This window comes from Sander vitreus, chromosome 14 (genome assembly GCF_031162955.1).
Source record: "Sander vitreus isolate 19-12246 chromosome 14, sanVit1, whole genome shotgun sequence".
Classification (NCBI taxonomy): domain Eukaryota; kingdom Metazoa; phylum Chordata; class Actinopteri; order Perciformes; family Percidae; genus Sander; species Sander vitreus.
The window spans coordinates 24,570,698-24,591,805 of record NC_135868.1 but is presented as its reverse complement, the minus strand read 5'-3'; the positions used below and the strand labels follow the sequence as shown (position 1 = coordinate 24,591,805).

At 40.9% G+C, this 21,108-nt stretch overlaps 1 protein-coding gene across 2 annotated transcripts in view; it reads left to right on the top strand.

Annotated features, from left to right (window-relative positions):
• col22a1 (collagen, type XXII, alpha 1) overlaps window positions 1-21,108 on the top strand; it is an 86,465-nt gene that overhangs the window by 9,024 nt on the left and 56,333 nt on the right. Inside the window, exons 4-17 of one of the 2 annotated variants that reach the window (XM_078267858.1) lie at window positions 2,522-2,602; window positions 9,303-9,414; window positions 10,105-10,228; window positions 11,509-11,784; window positions 11,949-12,029; window positions 12,795-12,911; window positions 13,024-13,068; window positions 13,187-13,249; window positions 13,478-13,516; window positions 15,441-15,494; window positions 15,603-15,656; window positions 15,754-15,807; window positions 18,182-18,235; window positions 19,279-19,323. In XM_078267858.1, coding sequence (XP_078123984.1) covers window positions 2,522-2,602; window positions 9,303-9,414; window positions 10,105-10,228; window positions 11,509-11,784; window positions 11,949-12,029; window positions 12,795-12,911; window positions 13,024-13,068; window positions 13,187-13,249; window positions 13,478-13,516; window positions 15,441-15,494; window positions 15,603-15,656; window positions 15,754-15,807; window positions 18,182-18,235; window positions 19,279-19,323 — 1,199 coding nt within the window. The remainder of the gene's footprint in view (window positions 1-2,521; window positions 2,603-9,302; window positions 9,415-10,104; window positions 10,229-11,508; window positions 11,785-11,948; window positions 12,030-12,794; window positions 12,912-13,023; window positions 13,069-13,186; window positions 13,250-13,477; window positions 13,517-15,440; window positions 15,495-15,602; window positions 15,657-15,753; window positions 15,808-18,181; window positions 18,236-19,278; window positions 19,324-21,108) is intronic. The other variant, XM_078267859.1, reaches the window with a different exon arrangement.

Sequence of the window (21,108 nt, the reverse complement as noted above, 5' to 3'; positions counted from 1 at the left end):
AATCTGTGTTTCCCGTTCACAAACTTTTTCATGAATATTTACCACCACCATCAATTCCAAGTATTCCTTTTGGCTTGAAATGTTACATTTGCATTCACATGAACTGGGGTAGACGCTCCATATTCATGCGCCATCTTGAAATACGTTAACCGGTAAGGGACATACAGGACATACTGCTCCGCCTTTCGCGTTTTCGCTGTCACATGATAAACTCACAGGTGTTGCTAATGCTGCTAATGCAAGGCTGTCCAATTTGGGGCCCTCGGGCCAAGTTTGGCCCGTGCTCTATTTGTTTTGGCCCACCATGGATTTGACATGCTCATGCTTATTCTCCTCTTATTTTAAAAGTAATGACTACGAAACGTACTTTTTGTGCAGTTAAAAAGTACGTATTCTGAGTTTAACGGCAATGTAATACACAGTGCTGGTAAACTTCCCATTTAAATTACATACGTACGTTTTATCTATGGAGAATGGCAAGAATTACGGTAGTCTTAATGTATCCAGATACATTTTGGCCCTTCATGTGAAAGAATTTGGGCACCTCTATCATTAAATTTCCCCAACACATTCTTACTCCCAACTCGTCATATATGGCTGCTTGGTCAGGACCCTTTGGCGTCAGTGTTTAACGCTCTGGGTACCCATTTTTCAACGTGCGGGTCAGTCCGATTCAACACGTGGTTAACATTGTGGATTCAAACAGAACTACTTGGTTAGGTTTAGGCAAAGATCGTGGTTTGGGTTTAAATAAGTCTGTTGGCTACATAACATAACGTACGTTATGTTAGTTAAGTGCGTTACGTAAGTACAGTAAGTTAACTTCAAATAAGTCAACATTGATTTTTTTGTTTCTCACCCCGGACACGAACAGCGGCCTCCTGGGTAAAAGTCCTGTGTTTGTTTGACCCATCCATTCACCCCGACATCCTCCCTACACTTTGTCTCTCTTTGTACTACGTCATCTCACAGCACTGCGGTCGAGCAGTTGCTCTAAGCGTCTAATATTGCAGCGGATGAGTTAACATTGAAGTTAGTTGAATGCCTGGTGCATTTCATATAGACACTCAATGGAGCTTTGTGCCTTGGTATCAGACATTGAGGGTCACTGACCAAAAGTTGGGGAGTGAGAACGGGTTGGTTTTGCAGGTATTTGGTTATAAATCAAAGTATTGGGTAAAGTGAATTTTTGACCTGATGATGGCGCTAGATGAAAAGCAAAAGTCATTAAAATTCAGCCCAAGGTGGATATGGATGTCCCTAGCAAATTCCTTGGCAATCTTTCCAATAGTTGAGATATTTTAGTCTGGGCCAGAGTGGGGAACCCACCGACATTGCCATTCCATACAGCCATGCTGCTAAGGCGTCTAAGATTTTGACAGCAACCTTGACTCACCACTTCCACGTGACAAAATATTTTTTGGTAATTTAGGTGAACTGACCCTTTTAAAGATGTCAATCTCAACTCTAATGTTTACATCTAATAAACTAAACGGGATCCATATCTGCATTCTTCAGTAGTGAAACTGACATCTTGACACAAATAGAAAATACCCCTCCTGCCAATAAAAACTCAACCTGGCGGTGTTGCCTTTCTCACTGTCAACACCATGAATGGGTGTGGAAATATAAAACTGTTACTGATCTTTGGGCCTGTGGAGGGGCCTCCTGCTCTTATAGAGCCACACACTCCACTCTCCAGACGTCAGACAGGAGAGATGGAGGGCAGTCTGTCTGCGCCAGTGCTCTTCAGATCAAATATCAGTCCAAAGGCTGTGTTACAATGAGATCACCATTTCCTAAAACAATCCAACAATTCACACCTTTTTCATCTGACCCTTCATACAATTTCAGAATGATTGCAACACATGATTTCTAACAGTGGGGTTACCAATAGTTTCACATTGTCAGACCTTCCACCACACCGCTGCGGAGAAGGGTCTGGCTAGTCCACACAGCATTCTGGGATGGTAGAAAAACATGCTCTGATTTATTGGCATTTCTTTAAACCAATCACAATAGTCTTGGGCGCCCTAAGCGCCAGACAGAGCAACAGTGCCTCTGAAAAATAGCCTCAGGAAGAAACTTGTTTTGATGGAACGTGTACATTCAAAGGTTGTTTTAGTCGTGCAACAGAAAACTTAGATTGGACAGATAGTCTAGCTAGCTGTCTGGATTTACCTGCAGAGATCTGAGGAACAGTTAACCATAGTCCTCAGTCCTTAGAATTACAACACAAAGAAAGCGGAAGGTGACGGACATCTGGCTGAAATGAGGGAAATCCGGCGGAATTTCCGGCGGCACCTGAACAATCCCGGAAATTAAACGTCTTCGATATACACTAGACCTTTAATAAAGTTTCAGAATGATTGCTTATTGTCATAAACCAACACATGGTTTCTAACAGTAAGGTTACCAATACAAGTGTTTGAACAGTTCTTTGCCTACCCTGTGCTCCCAAAAAGATCATCATATCCTGATTTACAGCGTGTCAAACTAAACTATTATCCTCTGTCCTCAGATGTCCTGTGTCCAAACATGAAGGTTCAACCTGATCGGTTTAAGCCCAACAGCACCAGTTATGGTCTTGAAGAGGTTCCAGGTATGTGCAAACTGCTGCTTTTCTAACGGCAACATGTAGCGCTGGCAATACACCACAAAGTCAGCTCTTTGTTTTTCAAAGCATTTCCTACTCTCCCACATTCAGCATGTTTACATGAAGAGAAAATGTTTTCAAATGCAAAGATTTAGAAAGTTTCCACTCATAATTTCCTCCATTTCTATGTGATTGGAAACCAAATTGGTTTTATTCATGACTTGGAAAGTGCTACTTTTCTGTCTTGTTTTATGCTGCCATTATTAAAAAAAACCAATACACTTGCAAAACCAAGCTGCTGTGTTTTAGATGCATTTTGTCTACGGTTCCAGGCAGCCATTGACTTCTACCTATTTCCATATATAATATGAAAATCAAATTCTAGACCCTTCAAATCTGCTTGACTTGTGTAATCAATCACACTGAATACCAAATTACAGTCCTTTTTGTGAAAGTTGATCCCAAAGTCCCATTTTCCTCTCACTTCTTCACTTGGATAGCGCTAGTCTTAAACAGGGCTAATGAATGAATGGCATTAGCCAGAAGGTATTGTGTAGCTGTAGCTACCTAGAGAACAAGCACTACTGTCTAATCTTTTGTAGATCCTTTGTTTTGCAATCAGTGCCTATCATCCCCGATTCCAAGCTGTTCTTCAATCACCTGCCACAATCTATGTTTAAATTCCGCATTTCTGTATTTTTTTCCTTTGTTTGTCGTAAAGTGCTTTGTGCTGGGAGACGAAGTGAATCCGCTTATCAGATGTCATTTTGGATGATGACATTTGCATGTACGGTGGTTCTGAGTGGTCAAATAACTTTCTAAAGGCTATTAAAGAATGCGACAAAACACAGAAAATCTAAAGTTTCTTAGTCGGTGTGTGAACATGATTGAGACAACTTGAAGTCATACTCAATTTTAAATGTGCAGCAATTTCGGATGAAAAATATGGACTTGGTGTGCAAAGAAGATTAAAAACAACAAGCTAGCTGTCTGTTAGTGATAGCTTCATATTTATTATACAAACATTGATCTTGTCCTCTAACTCTCAGCAAGAAGGCGCAATAAGAGTATTTCCCAAAATGTCAAACTATTCCTTAAGTTGGAAAAACTCGCTAACACACTGAAATGTTCCTTTAAATGCAGCTGTGATTTTTAAGTCCAGCGCTTGAACTAGTCATCTACCAAGTGGCGCACATACCTAGTCCTCTGCCATTTTTTTTTTTTCATATATTCCAAGCTGCTGTGCTAAAGGTTTCTCAGAACTCTTGAATAGCATTTAACCAGAAAGGTCGGATGTTGTTATAAGTGTCTTTTGGGGGATCTGAGTTCCTGTCTATGTCTCCCACCCACATCCATCACACTGAGAGAAAAAACAGATGCACTGGCATGACTGTTTAGACTCCTGCTATGTTGAACTTAATGGAAAGAGAGATGTTAGAGGGCCGAAGACTGTTTTAGAAAGTTTGACTCTTAACAAATTTGGTTGGCACAATGATACCCGATAATATGTGTCAACTGAGATGGGTTTTCCATAGCAAATTACTGACACTCTGCTGATGGACTCTTTTGTGCCAGTATCCAGGTATTTCCCCGCCAAATAGTAGTAGAAATGTAGTCAACATTTCAGCCTTTATGGGTCACTAAAAGTCACTGATACCCAAACCAGTGACATTTTTGAAGCATCATTATTTCATGATGGAAGTTGGCTTTCCAAGGAGAAATACATTTTAAATATAGAAAGGAATAATTATTCCACAAACCAAATGATCCATCCATCCATTTTTTTTAACCCACTGATCATTTTCGGGGTTGTGGGAGGCTGGAACTTATCCCAGCATGCATTGGATGATTGGCAGGGTACACTTTCGACAAGTAACATGTCTATCACAGGCCAGTTAGTGTTTCTACTGTAATTCATCTACCTGCATGGCTTTGGGCTGAGGGAGGAAACCAGAGAACCTGGAGGAAATCCATGCAGACATAATACGCAAACTCAACACAGACTGCAGATTCAGTTTGTCTGTGAAATAATCTCTGCTATAAGGCTGCTGTGCAAACCACGGAGCCAAAATAATTTAGATAATAAATACAACAAAATTTGGCAAGAATCAAATGTCTTTGTATTGTATTGTTGTGTCAACGTTTTGTATTGTTATACATCAATTATACTGTACTATTGGTTGTTAAAACGTAAGTGGATAGTACACAATTTCCCTCTGAAATGTGGTAGAGTGGTATTTAGTGTTAGGGAGAATATACAGTAATGGATGTACTCAAGTATAACACGAGTACATTAAAATGATACTTAAGTACACATCTTGAGTAAATGTACTTATGCCGCATTTCGACTCGATTTGACTGTTGGAACCGTTTCTTTGTGAGCTTCCATTGGCAAACTCGTGGATAGTACATGGTGCCTGGTACTTTTTTTTTGGTACCACATCTGTCGAAATTCCAAGTGAGCTGAGCCGATACTAGAAGATGGAGTTAAAACACTGGAGACCACTGATTGGTCAGAGAGAACCATTACAAGCGCGACATCCTGCACCAACACGCCATTTTCAAATAGCCCAACTACTGTCAATAACATTTATTTTATTGACTTGACCCAGATTTAATAAAATGGCAGCCTCCAAAACCACTTCATGGTCAATTGCTAGAGCAGATGTGATGTGATGAAAGAATCCAGCGAGAATGGAGCATTGCCGTTAAAGATGATGTCACGGCAGTTTTACACGCCATCGCTATGATGGTCAACTAAGAGTCCCGCCTACATTGACAGAGTATTATCTCTAGGGGAAAAGGAACTCAATAATGCACCTGGTACCAAAAATGAGTCGAGTTGAGTACTATTAGTTACTTTACATCGCTGAAGCTGTGTTAGTGTTGCCTCCGCTGTTAGAGAAATGCTTGACATTTGATATCACAACTTCCTACACTCTCAAAAGTTGTGTCTACAAGTTGAAGTGACTTTTCGGTCGAAGATAAAGAACATCCAATCAGGGGTTATTTGGCAGCATAGAGTATTAGTATGTGCTTCTGATCACAGCTGACAGCATCACTTCCCACTGCCGAGACATAATATCAGATAATCGCCATCGAGCAAGTGCTAATTATGCTAATTATGGCTTTTCCTCTAAAGCGCACAGGAATTGGAACAAACTTGAGATAAATTACTGAAACCCACTGATGTTTTCTTAGGCAGATGTGCCACTTTGTCAGATGTGCTGTAAGCACTCTAATTGGAATAAATCATTTTGGGCTGTGTTTTGTTTATCTTTCCCCTGTCCCACTGGTAAATTATATGAGAACATGTTTTCTTGTAACCAAAAGCTAGGTTATTGTGAATTCACCATAAATATACTGTACACACTGCACTGATTTAGACTCATCTTACATTTAGCAACCAGCACCACAAATGAAACGGTGCTCCCTAAGAGGTACAAGTCACTACTATAATCATTTTAAATCCTTAGATACTGCCATGGTGTAACTTTAGAAATGGCTCTCTGTATTATAACGGTTCCAACATTAGGTCAAAGGACCACCAGGAGCATTTGAAGAAGCAGCAGCAGGTTCAAAGCAAAAGTGTAGTTTTCATTTTACTTTGGATGTTGGCACATTGAGAGAAAGTATCAGGAATGTTTTAGGTTTTTTTTCTCGACTTACAGGGTAGCGACAGTTGTGTCATAATCAGATCTGAGAGGCCAAACCTGCATTGGGCCCTAGACCGCTGTTTTAAACAGCGGTCTGAGGTCTGAAGGGTTTTCCCAAAATGCAGTAAGTCTGTAACTGTGCTGTGACCTCGCTTTAAGACATACATTGTCAAACTCATTTGAGTAAAGTGTTTTTTTTTTCTTCAGATTTCGGTTAAGCACATAAAGATTTTCTCTACATACAGAGAAGTACTAGACAAACAGTATTTATCGTCACTACACCAGCAGCTTATTTGCCGCTGATTTGACAGCCAAGAGAACTGTGGTTTGAGTCAGACTTGTGTTTATCATGGGCTGTCTAGTCCGACCCCTCAGGATACTGAGCACACACGAGAGGCTGCAGAGCATCTTTGCGGCTCATGCGCTCACTATCAACTGCACTGCACAACTGTTGCCATCTGCTCTGATCAAAAGAATGCTGTGTGTGTGCATTTGCCTTTTCCCAGTCAGTGAACTCATCTGGCTTTTCCCGCAGATCACCCCATCGGTTAGTTTTTTTGGCTGTCCAAAATAACTTTTTCAGTTGATTATACGCTATTCACTGCCAGTCCAAATTACAGCTCTGCGATAAGATGGCCCCAAAACAGCCACAGAAGCGGCGCGGTGAGCGAATGTGCACGATGCGAGCATGGTGACGACGACAATCAAGGCCAGCAAAACTCACAGCTGCTCGGCTTCCTCGAGCAAACCCTTCAGCGACACTGATGAGCAACAAAACATCCCTCTGTATAGCATCACTTGACTTTTTCACAAATTATTATTACTTGTCATTGTAGAAATACTAGACTTCTGCTCTGATTCAAAAATAAGCCAAGCCCTTTTACACCAGGCTTCTATCAGCAAATTTCAATAGTCTTGTTTTTCAATTGGCTGCATGTGATCTGCTTGCGATGTTGTGTTTTTGCAAAGTGTGTCCTTTGGTTTTAATGGGAAGAACTAAAGACTGCACAGGTAGTTTTAGAGAACACAGCTACAATAATAGTTCTGACACCTTCGGATATGCTAGTTCTCCTGATTGAGATTGTAGTCTCTATGCTTTGGCATTAGTCTTGCCAAAAACACAGTGGTGGTTCTAGGGGGTGGCCAGTGCCCCCATAATATTAAGACTCGACCCCCCCTCTGCCCCCCCCCTAACTGTGGCAAATATTTTCAGACATTTTTAACCCCACTACTATCCCCAAAGAGAGGATTGTTGTTTATTGTTTTATGTGTATTTGTAGTCTTCTGTAGAACCTAACCTATTGAGGGTTGGTGGTATGTAACACTTGCCTAAAATCGCATGTGGCCTCAGCCTGGCCCCTCTGTTTGAAATGGTTGAGAACCACCACTGTAAAAACAAGCATTTAGTCATGCTATAAAAAACTATGCTGCTGATAACATATAAAAGAACATTAAATACAAATAACTGCACTTTGTACAGCAATTGGCAAGATACAAAGATTGAAGGACAAATGGGCAAACTGCTTGTGTATTTAAAGCTTTAAGGCTTTTAACTATTTTATATTAATAAATGTCAGTTACATTTAAGCCATTGCCAAATTAGTTGATACAAAGCTAATGCTACAAATCTGCTCCACAAAACTCTCTCTGTATTTTTGTCAGTATGGCTACGTTTACAAAATGGTGTTGTCCGGCGATTTTGGCGCACAGAAGCTTGAGTGAAGATAATTACCTCTTCTGAAGAGTCCATCATGTTTTTTTAATCCTATGTGTCCTCCTTGGCTCCTAGCAACTGTGTGGAGGAGTGGTAGGCGTGGTGCGCGATCACCAAACGCTTGCGTCATGTGGATGCGCCGACAGTGTTGTTGTCATTACTTAGAATTTGTCATGGGGGAGACAGAAACTACGCACTATAGCTTTAAGTAAAATCAGAAGCAGAAACAGCACCGTTTACTGACCAGTAGAGGTAACTGTTAAAGATGCCAGTGAATAAATGAGTGGAGGTGTATGAGAAATGTCCACCCAAAAATATTTTATTCATGTACAGACCAGCACAGTGAAACCCTCCCCCTGTGGTGAATGCATAGTAATCCGTTATCACTAACAGTGCACCTGAGACACTACTGACATACATAGTAGCTGTGGCGGATGACAAATCCCGTCAGTTATTCAGTCTGTAAAAATGGCTTTTGTTTTTAATGTATTTTTTACTCTGTTGCTAACAGCACAGTGGCAGCCTGTGCGTCTTACCACCTGTTTCCAGGCTATTTCTAATGACCTCTACTAAGCTTTTGCCAGGCTCTCACATTACCACCTTAATGTTCCGGTTTCCTCTTTGGAAGATTAGTGCGCTGGTGTCAATATTCCCACCGGAAACCTTACATCTCATAGATTTAGTTGCATTACTGAAATGCCATGCAGGCATGCAATACGTTGTGGCTGTCCTCATCCTGTTAGCTCGGTAATGGCACAGTCTGCTTTCGGGAGAGCTCAATGCACACACACAACATAACCACCAGCTTTCAGTGAGATCTGCTGGACAAACTGGCAGCATTACAACAACTCATCCTGTTGGCATTGCCATAGCTACAGCGCTTATTTGCTGCACAAGGGAGTATCCGAACATAACCCCCTAAATATGACCTGTGGTTACACCACTTCAAATCACAAGCTGCAGGGCAACGTTCACACACGTGCGCACACTCTCAGACTTATACTAACAGCGGACACTAACAGTGATGGAAAGTAGTTTTTTTTCTCTCCTCTGGCAGCAAATCAAACGAATGTTAATTTCAGTTATTCCGTGATTTTAATCTTCCTCCAAAAAGCCACAAACACAGTGGCTGTAGGTTTAATTGGGTCAGTCCCTGTAGGGACTGACCCAATTAAACCTCAGTATACCCCAAGAAATCTGACAAAGTCAACCTCAAGACTTAAGAGCCTTGGGTGCTCATTCATGTGTGTGTGTGTGTGTGTGTGTGTGTGTGTGTGTGTGTGTGTGTGTGAGAGAGACTTGAGTCCAACTTGGCTATTTTATTGTGTTGCTGCAGGGTTCGACCTGATGGAGTACTTTAATGTGAGAGATATTCTGGGAACCAGAGTTGATGAAGGCCAAAGTTCTTACGTTCGCCTTGGCACCATGCCCATTGTGCAGCAAACAGAGTAAGTGACCACCCTTTACTGCAAACAATAAGCTGCACATTTTGTAAAGTTGTGACTTAAAGTTATGGCCAGAGAAACCTGTTAGGGCAGTGGTTCCCAAACCCAAACCCCTAAACCAAAACAAATTACACCACAGAACCCCATTTGATACGATTTCGTCCCAGGGTCCCCCATCTGATAGGTTTTTTGCTTTTAGATATTTTATTACAGAAAGTGTATGAAAAGCATTAAACCCATGACCGAAATAGTCATACATTCTGTCATTGTGTTGCTTATGGATGGATTATAGTGACAACAAAGGATTCCCCTCTTTGCTCCACTTTGGTAAGTGTGTTGGGGAATCCAGGGCAATAATTTGCTGTTGGACCCCTACTGAAAATATGCAAAGTGTATAAGACTATAACACTATAACATGCCAAGTTTAATTCACCTCAAAATGGATAAAAGATTGTCAAACAGTTTTATCAGCACGTCTTACAGTGGATATTAAAATGTAATACTGTATGCAAATGTTTTGTTCATAATACAAATAATGCAATGTCACTCTGCTTCGGAGAGAAGGAACTGTAGATGGACAAAGCGGTTATAGGTGTTTGTGCATAAAAGTCTAAACTGTGACTCTGTGTTCATGACATACGTAAAATAAAGCATGGTTTATGTCAGCAATAACAATGTGCCTTTACCCTGTAGAGACGTGTTTCCTCAAGGGTTGCCAGATGAATATGCCTTCGTGACGACATTCAAATTCAGGAAAACCTCACGACGTGAAGATTGGTACCTCTGGCAGGTTTTTGACAAATACGGAATCCCACAGGTGGGTCAGCCCAATGTAAATAGTAATGACTGTGACTATTACTCTGTGTTTGGATTTGGTCCAATTACAAGGCCAACTTAGTTCACTGACTTTTCAGATCCTTTTGAAATTAATTATTATTAATTAATTAATTGAATTACATCTGTCAAGCCTGATCATTAATTTCAAATGGAATGTCACTTGTAATACTATAAGTTGTACCATCATTTTTCATGTTAAAGCAAAGACTTGAGACAACATTACTAAACTTTCTACCCTAAATCAGCTCAATTATTTACTTTCATAGTTTGCCTCCACAGAAAACTAGGTTTTCTGATCTCTGTAATTCTTCACATCTTGACTAGTTGTCGAAAGTACTTTTACCTAAGTAAAAGTAATACTTTTTTAAAGTAATACCACAATGCAGGGCTGTAGTCAAGACCAACTTAATCGAGTCCAAGTCAAGACCAAGTCCAAAGGCAATTGAGACCAAGTCAAAACCGAGTCCAGAGCAAATCGAGTCTTGTTCAAGACCAAAATAGACAATATTGTCTTTTCAATGCAATACTATAACATAGTGATTAAGGAGTGAAGATGGATCTGTAAACAAGAATGATCTATCCTCTAACATCAAACTAAGGGGCCATCCACACGGAAACGCTTTTTGGTGCAAATGCACGTTTTGCATCGTTTTGGCCCAAACGAATCCTGTAAACGCACTGCCTGAAGACGCACTTTTTTGAAACCGGGTCCCAGGGTGAAAAAATTCGAAAAACACCGTCCTTTCGTCTTTGTTTGGACGGCGAAGCCGCATACTTGCAACTTGACCTGTTCTCAATAGCCAAGAGTCCAAGACAATTCCAAGTCCAACAATGCACGAGAGCAAGACAAGTGAAAGACAAAAAGGTGGACTCGAGTCCGGACTCAAGTACTACAGCCCTGTCACAGTGTATCAAAATATACTTAAAGTACCAAAAGTACTCATTATATATATATAATTATTGATCAATTAATATGTGCATTTAATATTTTTATCTAATTTACTATTATTTGTTATATATATATTATATTGAGAAGCATGTGAATTTCCAACCTTGGGATTAATAAAGTATTAGCTTATGCTATAATAATAAATATAATCATCATAATATATTTGTTTGGGGAACAAAGTACAAGTAGCTCAAAAATGTACTTCAGTACAGTACTTGAGTAACTGTACTTAGTCCCATTCCACCAATGAACTTGACTGCCTGTACTTTCCCACTCCTATCGTTAACGTTGTCCCGCCTCCGACTTGTCAGGTGTCCATCCGCGTGGATGGTGAGAACAAGGCGGTGGAGTACAATGCTGTTGGCCTGACAAAAGACGCCGTCCGAGCTGTGTTCAAGAACCCTGAAGTCGACAACCTGTTTGACCGCAACTGGCACAAGATCGCCCTCAGCGTGGAGGCCAAGTCTGTGTCTCTGTACCTGGACTGCAAACACATCCAGACTCTGCCCATTGGAGACAGGGAGGACATTGATATCCAGGGGAAGACAGTGATTGGGAAGAGGCTTTATGACAGTGTCCCTATCGATGTGAGTTCTTTGCCCCGCATATGTGGTAGTTTAATACACAAAGCATTATGAGAGATTTTAAATTTCCCAATACCCTCCACTCTAGAGATATTGGGATGTGTGAAAACAAATGTTATTGTCTGGAGGTTGATATGTTCATCAATTGTGTGTCTTTGTCCGTGCAGTTTGACCTCCAGAGGATGATGATTTACTGCAATTCCAAGCATGCAGAGCTGGAAACCTGTTGTGATATACCCAATGGTCCTGTGAGTATAAACGATTTGTTTCTAACTGCAGGTTACTTACTACTGTATCCCAAGCTAGTTTCTAATGGAACTTAAACCCCCCCCCAAAAAACAAAGCTAGGTTAACATGAAGGTTCAGCTTTTGGCTTTGTTACCTACTGTAGCCAACCACCAGGCTCATTTTGTAAAGCAACTGAATACTATTTTTTCCCTGCAGCCAGTCTTTATGTTAAGCTAAGCTAATTACTAAGATAAACGCTAAGCTAAGCGCCATTCTTAGGGCATAGACATGAGACTGATGAGAGTATTGATCTTTTCATCTAAATCCTGGCAAGAATATCAGTTCATTTACCAAATTTCTAACTATTTTAACTCTAAAGTTACAATCTCGAAGATCTCCGTTTCATTCTCTTTGGCGGCACCTATGGCGATAAGTGGTAATTGCAGGTGTGTTTTGGGATCTCACCAAAGATTCTCTGTAACTAAAGATGGCGCATTACAAGCTGCGCCAATGGTATGAAACGGTATACACTTCCTGTCTCCTGAATGGGAGTGGCCTTGTTTGAAATGGCCATTGTGGATGGATCAAAAGTCATATTTGTATAATTTGTTAATACTTTCATTTGCTAACATTAATGTAGATATTTACACAGCTAAAAGACATATTTAGCATTGGCCACTATACGTTGAGTGACATTGCCTGAAAGCCATTTATTGTCAAGCCAGAGTGGCTCAATGCTCATCGGATACTCCTGATAGTTATTTGGTTTGATCATATAATTTCAGTGCCCTAAGAAAGTGGTTACAGAGGCCACCCCTATGGAGATCCCCACTCCGACACCTACTGCTGTGGAGCAGCAGAGAGGCCCTGAAGTGAACTGTTCGTGCCCTGCAGGAGATAAGGTAAAGCCACCGGATTTTACCAGACTTCATTCCTGTGTATTATTTCACAGATGAGTGGGAATCCTTTTCTTAAATGGCTTTCGAAAGACGTCTTTCTTTCCATTTCTCACAGGGAGATACTGGTCCACCTGGTGTTGCAGGTCCTAAGGGTGAAAAGGTCATCTAACGTTGCCTTTAAGTACTTGTCTGTGTGTGAAAAGACTACAGTTTCATTATGTTCCAGAGCTGTTTGTTCTACTTTTTTTTTTATTGTGTGAACATGCGTTTTTTTTTAGGGTGACACTGGCCTTAAGGGCGCCATCGGATCGCCTGGAATCAGAGGAGAAAAAGGAGAAACTGTATGAAAAACTTAAAGTGTGCACAATAACAAGCGTAGTTTTGATTTCAATGGATAGAAAATAGCTAAATGATTACGTTTCAACACATCATGTTCAGTACTGTTTAGAGTTTTCGGTAGCTATCATACATATTTCATCTATTTCAGATTGCATGCCTTCCAGCTATTATCTCTGCTTTTATTTTCCCGCCTCGATAATAATTGATCCTTGTCGATGAATTATTTGCAGGGCAATGTAAACTCTGTCAAAGGTGACAGAGGTGAGAAGGTAAGTACGCCTATTCTTCCTGATGCTGCATGAGCATCATGTTCACCTTTTGTCTCCGTGCATATTTCATATGCATGTACATCTTAGACACAGTTTTCTGATTTCTTTCTCTCTGATGTTATATCTTCCTTTTGTTCCTATCTCTCATTTTATGTTTCTTTTATATGCTATTTTAGATATTTATTTAATTTTATTCAACTTACATTTCTGTCAGGGAGTGGCTAGGAAAACAGCTGTTATTGTCAGAATTAGAGGGACAGGTTACCACAGAGGATGTGTAGCAGAGAGGGCAGGCCCACGCAGACGCCCACCCAGTCTGTCCAAATCACAGCCTCTCTGCTGCCTGGCAGTGCCAGCTGGGACGCTCATAGTATAATTTATTCCTTGAAGCAAAATCCTCAGTGTGCATCATTCAAGCTGTCCCGAGAGGGACGGTTAAAAATGGCCACAAGTGGTCTGGAAGATGAGACGTGGTCTTCGCACGTGTGTTATTTTACTTTGGGTGTGATAGTTTGGAGAATGCATGTGTTATTCTTTTGGATAAAACAGGTGTAAGTACAGTGTTAAAAAAAAACAGTCAGTAACAGTCAGACAGACAGCAGGACTCATTTCATGACGAGTGCATTTTCATTTTGTAGTTCTTACTGCTGGAAACCATGCTGGTTTGATAAAACTGCATTAAATCAAACTTTAATGCAGGGCATCCCTGTTGCTTTTGCTATTTCCAACTTCCTGCGTGAGCATCTGTCTTCACTTTCTCCCGGGGAAGGCTGCAATTTGTCGCCGTAAATTTTTCTAAAGCCGATGCAAAAAAACATGACGTAAGCCCACCCCAAGCTGTGGTTAAAAATGGCTCGGTCATCGAGTGGCATGGTGGTGGTGGGGAGTGAATTCATCCGGCTTTGATTGCTTCTAATTGCATCTTTAGGCGACGGGAACAGGCAATTCCCTGCATAACAGTGTTGATATAGATAATGTCTTCTTGGTTATAGATTCGCAGCAGAGCGGGGGCCGCCCTCCCTCCCAATCTCTGCGATGAAAGAAATGACGTGCGTTAAAATGATACAAGCTCCCTAAGTAATTAAAGGTCCACCTTCTGTGACTTGTAAAGTGGCTTGTGAAGTCTTGCGGTTGGCAAGGCCTCATGGTACCGTGTAATTTACCCGCCATTGCTTTTCACTCAGTCCAGTTTTCGATCTCTAAAGGGGATTGCTTGGCATAGCGTGTGACATCAGTGTACAAACCAAAAGTGCAACGCCTGTGAAGAAAGACAAGTGGGAAAAACCATTGTTCCTTGACTCTTTGGTTGGATGTGCGACCAGACCATAGTGGGTCTTGGTGAAGCAGATGACAGCTGTTAGCATATTCTGGCTCCCAAACATTTACTCAAAAGTTTCGGTTACACTTTACTTGAAGGTATCTTCATAAGAGCGACATGACACTGTCATGAACGTGTCATAAACATAAACAAGTCATAAACATATATGACATAACGTTTCTTTTATTAAGTGTTTTTGTTAGTGTTTAGTGTTTAATTGGGTTTTTGTCATGACAAGTTATGGTTAGGGTTAGTTTGTCATGACAGTGTCATGTCACTCTTATGTAGATACCTTCAAGTAAAGTGTTACCAAAGTTTCTATGTGTGTTTGTGTATCTTGACTTGTGTAACTCTTTGTGTTGTGTGTAATATTAACGCCCCATCTTTTGTCCAAATGTTTGTATGACTGTTCGGTTAATCAAGTCCATTCATTCACCTCTTGACATTTGCCTCTACATTAATCCTCCAACCCTCACTAAACCATGTTCTGTGACGCTACCAGGTTGATATTCTGACAGCACGCCATCGTCGCCTGCATTACCGGCCATCCTGCATGCATGTGTGTTATGGAACAGTCAAAGTCAATAACTTGCCTTCTGTTTACAGGGTGATTCAGGCAGCGTAGGGTTGACAGGTGCTCCTGGACAAAAAGGAGAGAAGGTGTGGAACTCGTGAACCTGGACATGTGGAGGATTTCATTAATACTTTGAATCTTATAGTGAAAGTTCACATCCTGGTATTAATGATGTGTTTCCGATCTTCTGACAGGGACTTGGTGGTGTGCCAGGTATTGACGGCTTATCTGGAGACAAAGGAGACAAAGTAAGAATGATATTTTTGTTGTTGTTGAATTCAGTCAGGGTTTTGCAGCCCTTGTGCAAATGTCTATGTTTTCATCTGTATCTTTTTTTGTAAACAGGGTGAAGCGGGGCGGGCTGGTAATCCAGGACTGCCAGGTCTAGCTGGACAAAAGGTATATCTTTATTCATTGTGTTATTGGCACTGATCTCAGATACGCACTTGTTCTGACAAGTCGGCATCGTATATATGTTTTTCTGGACAATTACCACTCAGCCTGGTAAAAAAAGGGGGCAGTTTGGTTGACTTTCCCTTGGATGAAACATCAGTTGGTGCAAGAGCCAGGACGGGGGTGAAGGCAGGGGGCGCTGGCTCAGGTTTGGCCATGGACTGTGACAGGCAGCTCAAACCCAGGACTGGAGGGAATGATTGCCCCATTAGAGACTGACCTGGTATATAGCAGTCAACACCTCATTATACCTAAACAAATGATTGGGCATTGCAAAACGGTCACACGGTGGCAGTTTGAGACACGTGGTAATCATGTCACCCTAACATGTGACCGTTCTATTTAAAGTTATGAAACTGTCGCCATTTTAAACACTGGGTTGAGTTGTGAAACAACACTAGGTACTTGGTAAGCTTTAGGAAACAAAACTACTTGGTTAGGGTTAGTTATAAGAAAAGTTATCTCAATGGCTTCCATGGACCGGTTTAAAATAGACTGTCAATCTATGCAAATTGCGTTATAACTGTTCTAAATCACTAACTGGTGCACAATTTGCAATATCTATATTTTGTCCCTTTAAGCGGTGATACAGACTGTCTATTAATGTATACTGTGTTGTCACCATATCACTTTTGCACATCCTTCGGCTTACTTACACCACACGTTTGTGCCAGCTTTGTAATGCCTACTTAATCTGCACTTTATGTAGCCTTTATGTAGCATATTGTATTCTGTACTCCTGTATTGTATTGAATGTAAAACTGTATGTTGTCTTGCACGCTCACTCTTTCCTTAGCCAGGTCGCCGTTGCAAATGAGAACCTGTTCTCATCGGCCTACCTGGTTAAATAAAGGTTAAATAAAAAATAAAAAATAAAAAAATGAGTCACGGACGTCAGTGGCGTCGGCAGGATTCTATTTCATAGTATGTAAAAAAACAACAACATAATATTCAGTGTGTATGAGAGGTTGCTCTTAGCGTACTTTTATCATATCGTAATGACCAGGTCATGACAGTTTTTTATTCCAACAAATTTCTAGCTCCATCCGTGGGTTCAGCGTTACTCAGCGTCCAGCAACCAGTTTATCTACAGATTGAGTCATGAAAATGAACTGATTAATCGTGCATGTGTTGTTGGTGAAATAACGTATAATTAATGAAAACATTATTACTGTGAACAGAGCAGAGAGCCGAACAGAGCTCCTGTCGCATCCTGTGCGCATTTACGCATTGTTATCATTAGATGCGTTGCATGTCTCGCAGAAAAACAATGCACGCACAGTGGCGTACATGATTACGGCTGCCGGCGTCACTGACAGACGTAACTGCATCACAGCTATAACTATGACAGAGACACAGACAGACTTGAACGCAACAAAGTTGGTTAAATTGTGTAAGCTAGCAATTGCTTGCTCCCTCGTTAGCCATTGCAACTGTAGCCTGTTAGGCAAAACTATGCCAGGCTGTCTTTTGTTGTGATGTTTTTTTTGGTTTTTTTTTCTGCTCCAAAATGGTTTAAAAATAATAATAGCAATAATACATCTTTTAGATTAAGCAGTGATAAAAAAAAAAAAAAAAAATGTTGCCAGCAGGCTTCTAGCCTGAATGTGGAAGACAGCTGACCTACTTCATCTTACAGTATAATAGGCCCACTTCACAGCAGCACAGGTGCTATCAATTTGATTAACGGTTGCTCACTTCTATTCAAGTGTCCCAGTGAGCCGTGGCAGGGTGACAGTGAGCCATTGTTATTTTTGATTATTCACACCTGTGTGTTTTCTCCGTGACATTTCAAAATGTCTTTCATAAAGGGGCCTATTGAAGCCTATTGAGCCAATTATTCATTACAACACATAAGTGTTCTGATTAGGACTGTGCTGCGTAAGCAAGTGAAAGTTATGGCTTCAAATATCAGTCAAGCCAACAGCTTTATCACTGCGGTGTATATCATTTAAATGGAAAAAAAACTTCTAGAAAAATACCTCATGAAAACAAAAGCAGTGATAAAAAGAAAGATGGCTTGCAAGTGAATATCATAGGACACATTTTTTGGTTTCTTGAGAAAAGAATGAAAGTGAGGTTAGGGGTGAAAGTTCAAGGTTCTCCCATGGAGGTGGGGGGGGGGAACTTTTACCACTGCCAACTGTTTCTTTTTTGGGGTTTCAGGGGTCTTAGTTGGTCAGTTAGATTTCTTACATTCATTTACCTCTGACTCAGCAGTCCCCCAGTTGGCCTGCAGTATATTACTGGGTAACACTTGTGGAAGGTCCCAGGTCAATAAACTGCACTGATAAAATGTTGTTCAATCTATATTATATAGGGAATTCAAGGGGATGAAGGCACTCCTGGCACGCCAGGACCAAAAGGTGTCACTGTGAGTATAATCTGAGTGCATTTATCTGATTTGCCCAGGTAATCGAGGGGAATTTTGGTATTTGTGACAAATGTGAACAAAGATCTTTGAAATTGGTCCAGTATTGAGCAAGAATGATGTAACCAGCAGAAACAAACCGGAATTGCGCAACGTCAAAGTATATGTCCATTTAAAGTGCTGTTTTTTTTGCCACTGACAGACTTGGGTTGTTATTATATAAGTGTCTGACTCCATTATGGAAAGATGGAACCTGCCATCCTTTCATGTGTAACTTACTGAGGCCAGGTAAACACAGTAACTTTAGCTAATAGCAATTGCTTAACTCCGGTCTGTCTGCAGCTCTCCACTCTTGGAACAGCATTGTTCTTTAGGAAAATGTGCTTTGGTACAGGTTTATTTCTCATCTTTGGCTGGCAGGAGCCATCGGCAGTCAAACTGCTCACTGTAGACGGGCAGTGATGGTCTGCAAGGCGCTGTGTACGGACGCGAGTGTTAGGATCCATTTGTAGCTGCAGCACGTCAACTTCAGCCTGTCGGCATCCAAAGGTAAGGTCTATGATGCTGCGTGAAGTTTAGCTCGACATTTCTTAAGCAAAATTGGGAAACACAAAGTTACGCTGTCTCTACTCCAAAACAACAAAATCCCTGGAACTCTTCTCTCTCTGCTTGTGTTCTATACTATAAACACACATTGTTCCACGCTGCTGTCTTTCGCTAAGTCACCTCGCAAGATTTCAGAACCAGACTTCACCATCTCTCTATAATCAGTCAGTCACACAACCAATCTTAGCCAGTGGCAATAACAAACTACGGTGCACATTTCTTTCATAGGATTACAGTGCAGTCCGGTTAGCGGATGCCGGTTACAGGGTTGTAGCTCAATACTGGAGCAATTTCAAAGTTCACTTAGCCACTTAGGCACAAATGCATTGGAAAAAAGGGTGTATGTTAAAAAATGATTCCCCTTTAAGATCTAATATTGATAAATTGTAATATACAATTTTGAAATTATAATATTAATGATGTTGCTGTGGTTGTTGTAGGGGGAATCCGGTAAAAAAGGTGAAAAAGGATCTCCGGGAGACATGGTAAGTAATACTGCACCAGTTCTTTGATATAAGAAGTCAAATTTAACTTATGTAATGTAAACAGATCACATCTACTGTAGCAGAGAGGGGTTCAGCATCTTGCTCAAGAGCACTTGGACAGAATAGAAGTTGCTGGCCATGTTTTCCCAGCGGGATTTGAACCATGTATATGTGCAGAACAGGGTTCATACTGCAAATCCTGAAAACAGGGTTAACTTAACTGAGAGAGGCCATTCTTCTCAGAGGAACTGAGAACTGGGGGCGTAATTGTGCTAACAGATGTGGCTTCCTGGAATCACTCTCCACACTTCCTGTCTGGGATCCTGTAGGGGAGTTTGGCTATGCAGCTCATTCAGGCCTTCTCAAGCTTTGTTGATGTCCAATGTTTCCTCCTACCTGCTAACACCTTTCTTCTTTTGCCAACAAAATGATGTTAGACTGCAGTTCAGACTCAGCCGACTCAGCTAATAAATCAGTGAAAGGTTATCTACCAGCATCACAATGGTTTCCAACTGAAGTCAATTTGTCAAGATGTTTTTGTGATCATGACTTCACTGATACTACGAGTAACAGATTGAGTAGAATAATATAAGAGACAGTTGTAACAATTACTTTTGTATCATGCTGAGATGTCAACTCACATTTAAATGTAAACGACTTTAACAAGCTTTTTTTTGTAGAAAGCAGTAAACACGGAATCAGTACACTGATTACTTTGCCTTATGTCATGAAGATTTGCAGCAGGTTCTAGGCATACTGAAGGGCCATTCAAACATGCTGTCAGGTTTAGAGCTGTCTGTCTGTCAGCCAGTCAGTCAGTAAGCAATTTCCTGTTGGCGAAAACTGGAAAAGTACTTCCCTCAGTGAAGTGATAAAGGGAATATGTGGTTTAGAGAAGGCACCTGGGGTTAAAGTCAGAGCGATGTTTGCTGACTGAACATTCAGGGATGTGTTTTGGGTTACACAGCACTGTCCACTGCTTAAAAATCTGCTCTCTATTAGCCATGCTAGTGGCGTGGCTCCAGAAACAAATTGAGTTTCCAGTACGCGTTATTATGGGACCCACGCAACTTTGAGGCAAGACCTGCCCTTCAGTAGCATTCACACACTACTATAGGCCCGGCGTCCATGCTAACGCAAGGTAACATATCCTGATTTGTTCAGGTCTTATCCCCTGACCAATCAGCTATCCTAACCTTAACCACTTGAGGTCAATGCCTAACCCCAACCAATCAAGCTACTTCGTAGGGCGGGACCTAGAAAATTACGTGGGATCCATAATAACACTTCCAGTACGAATCGGGCAAGAACAAGCATGTTAGCACGTTATATTAGCATTTAGCTGAAAGCACCGCTCTCGGGGATGTATTAAGGAGACTATCTTAGCTGTAAACCCTTTAGTCTTGTTTTGTTAACTACTTTTCCATTTGGTTCAGAACTGAAAGCGTATTGTGCCTTTCATTTTTGTTTATGACATTTAAGTTTGTTGTCTTTACCTGTGCAGCCATGGTAGCTACCGCTGCACATGCCAGCTATGCAAATACTGTATTTGTTGCAAACAAGCTGTAACATGCATCACTTCCTGAGCCGACTATTTTTCACAAAATACTCTCCAGCTATTTGGTGTTTAGATTAGCAAATATAAAAGCTTTTATGACTGTGATCATAGACATTTATAGACACCTTTGTTTATTGTAAGTGGAGACATAAAAAACTGGCATTCACTTCGATAACATAGCCAGATTTTTTTTTTTTTTTTACTTAAATCTTTTATTGAGTTCAACA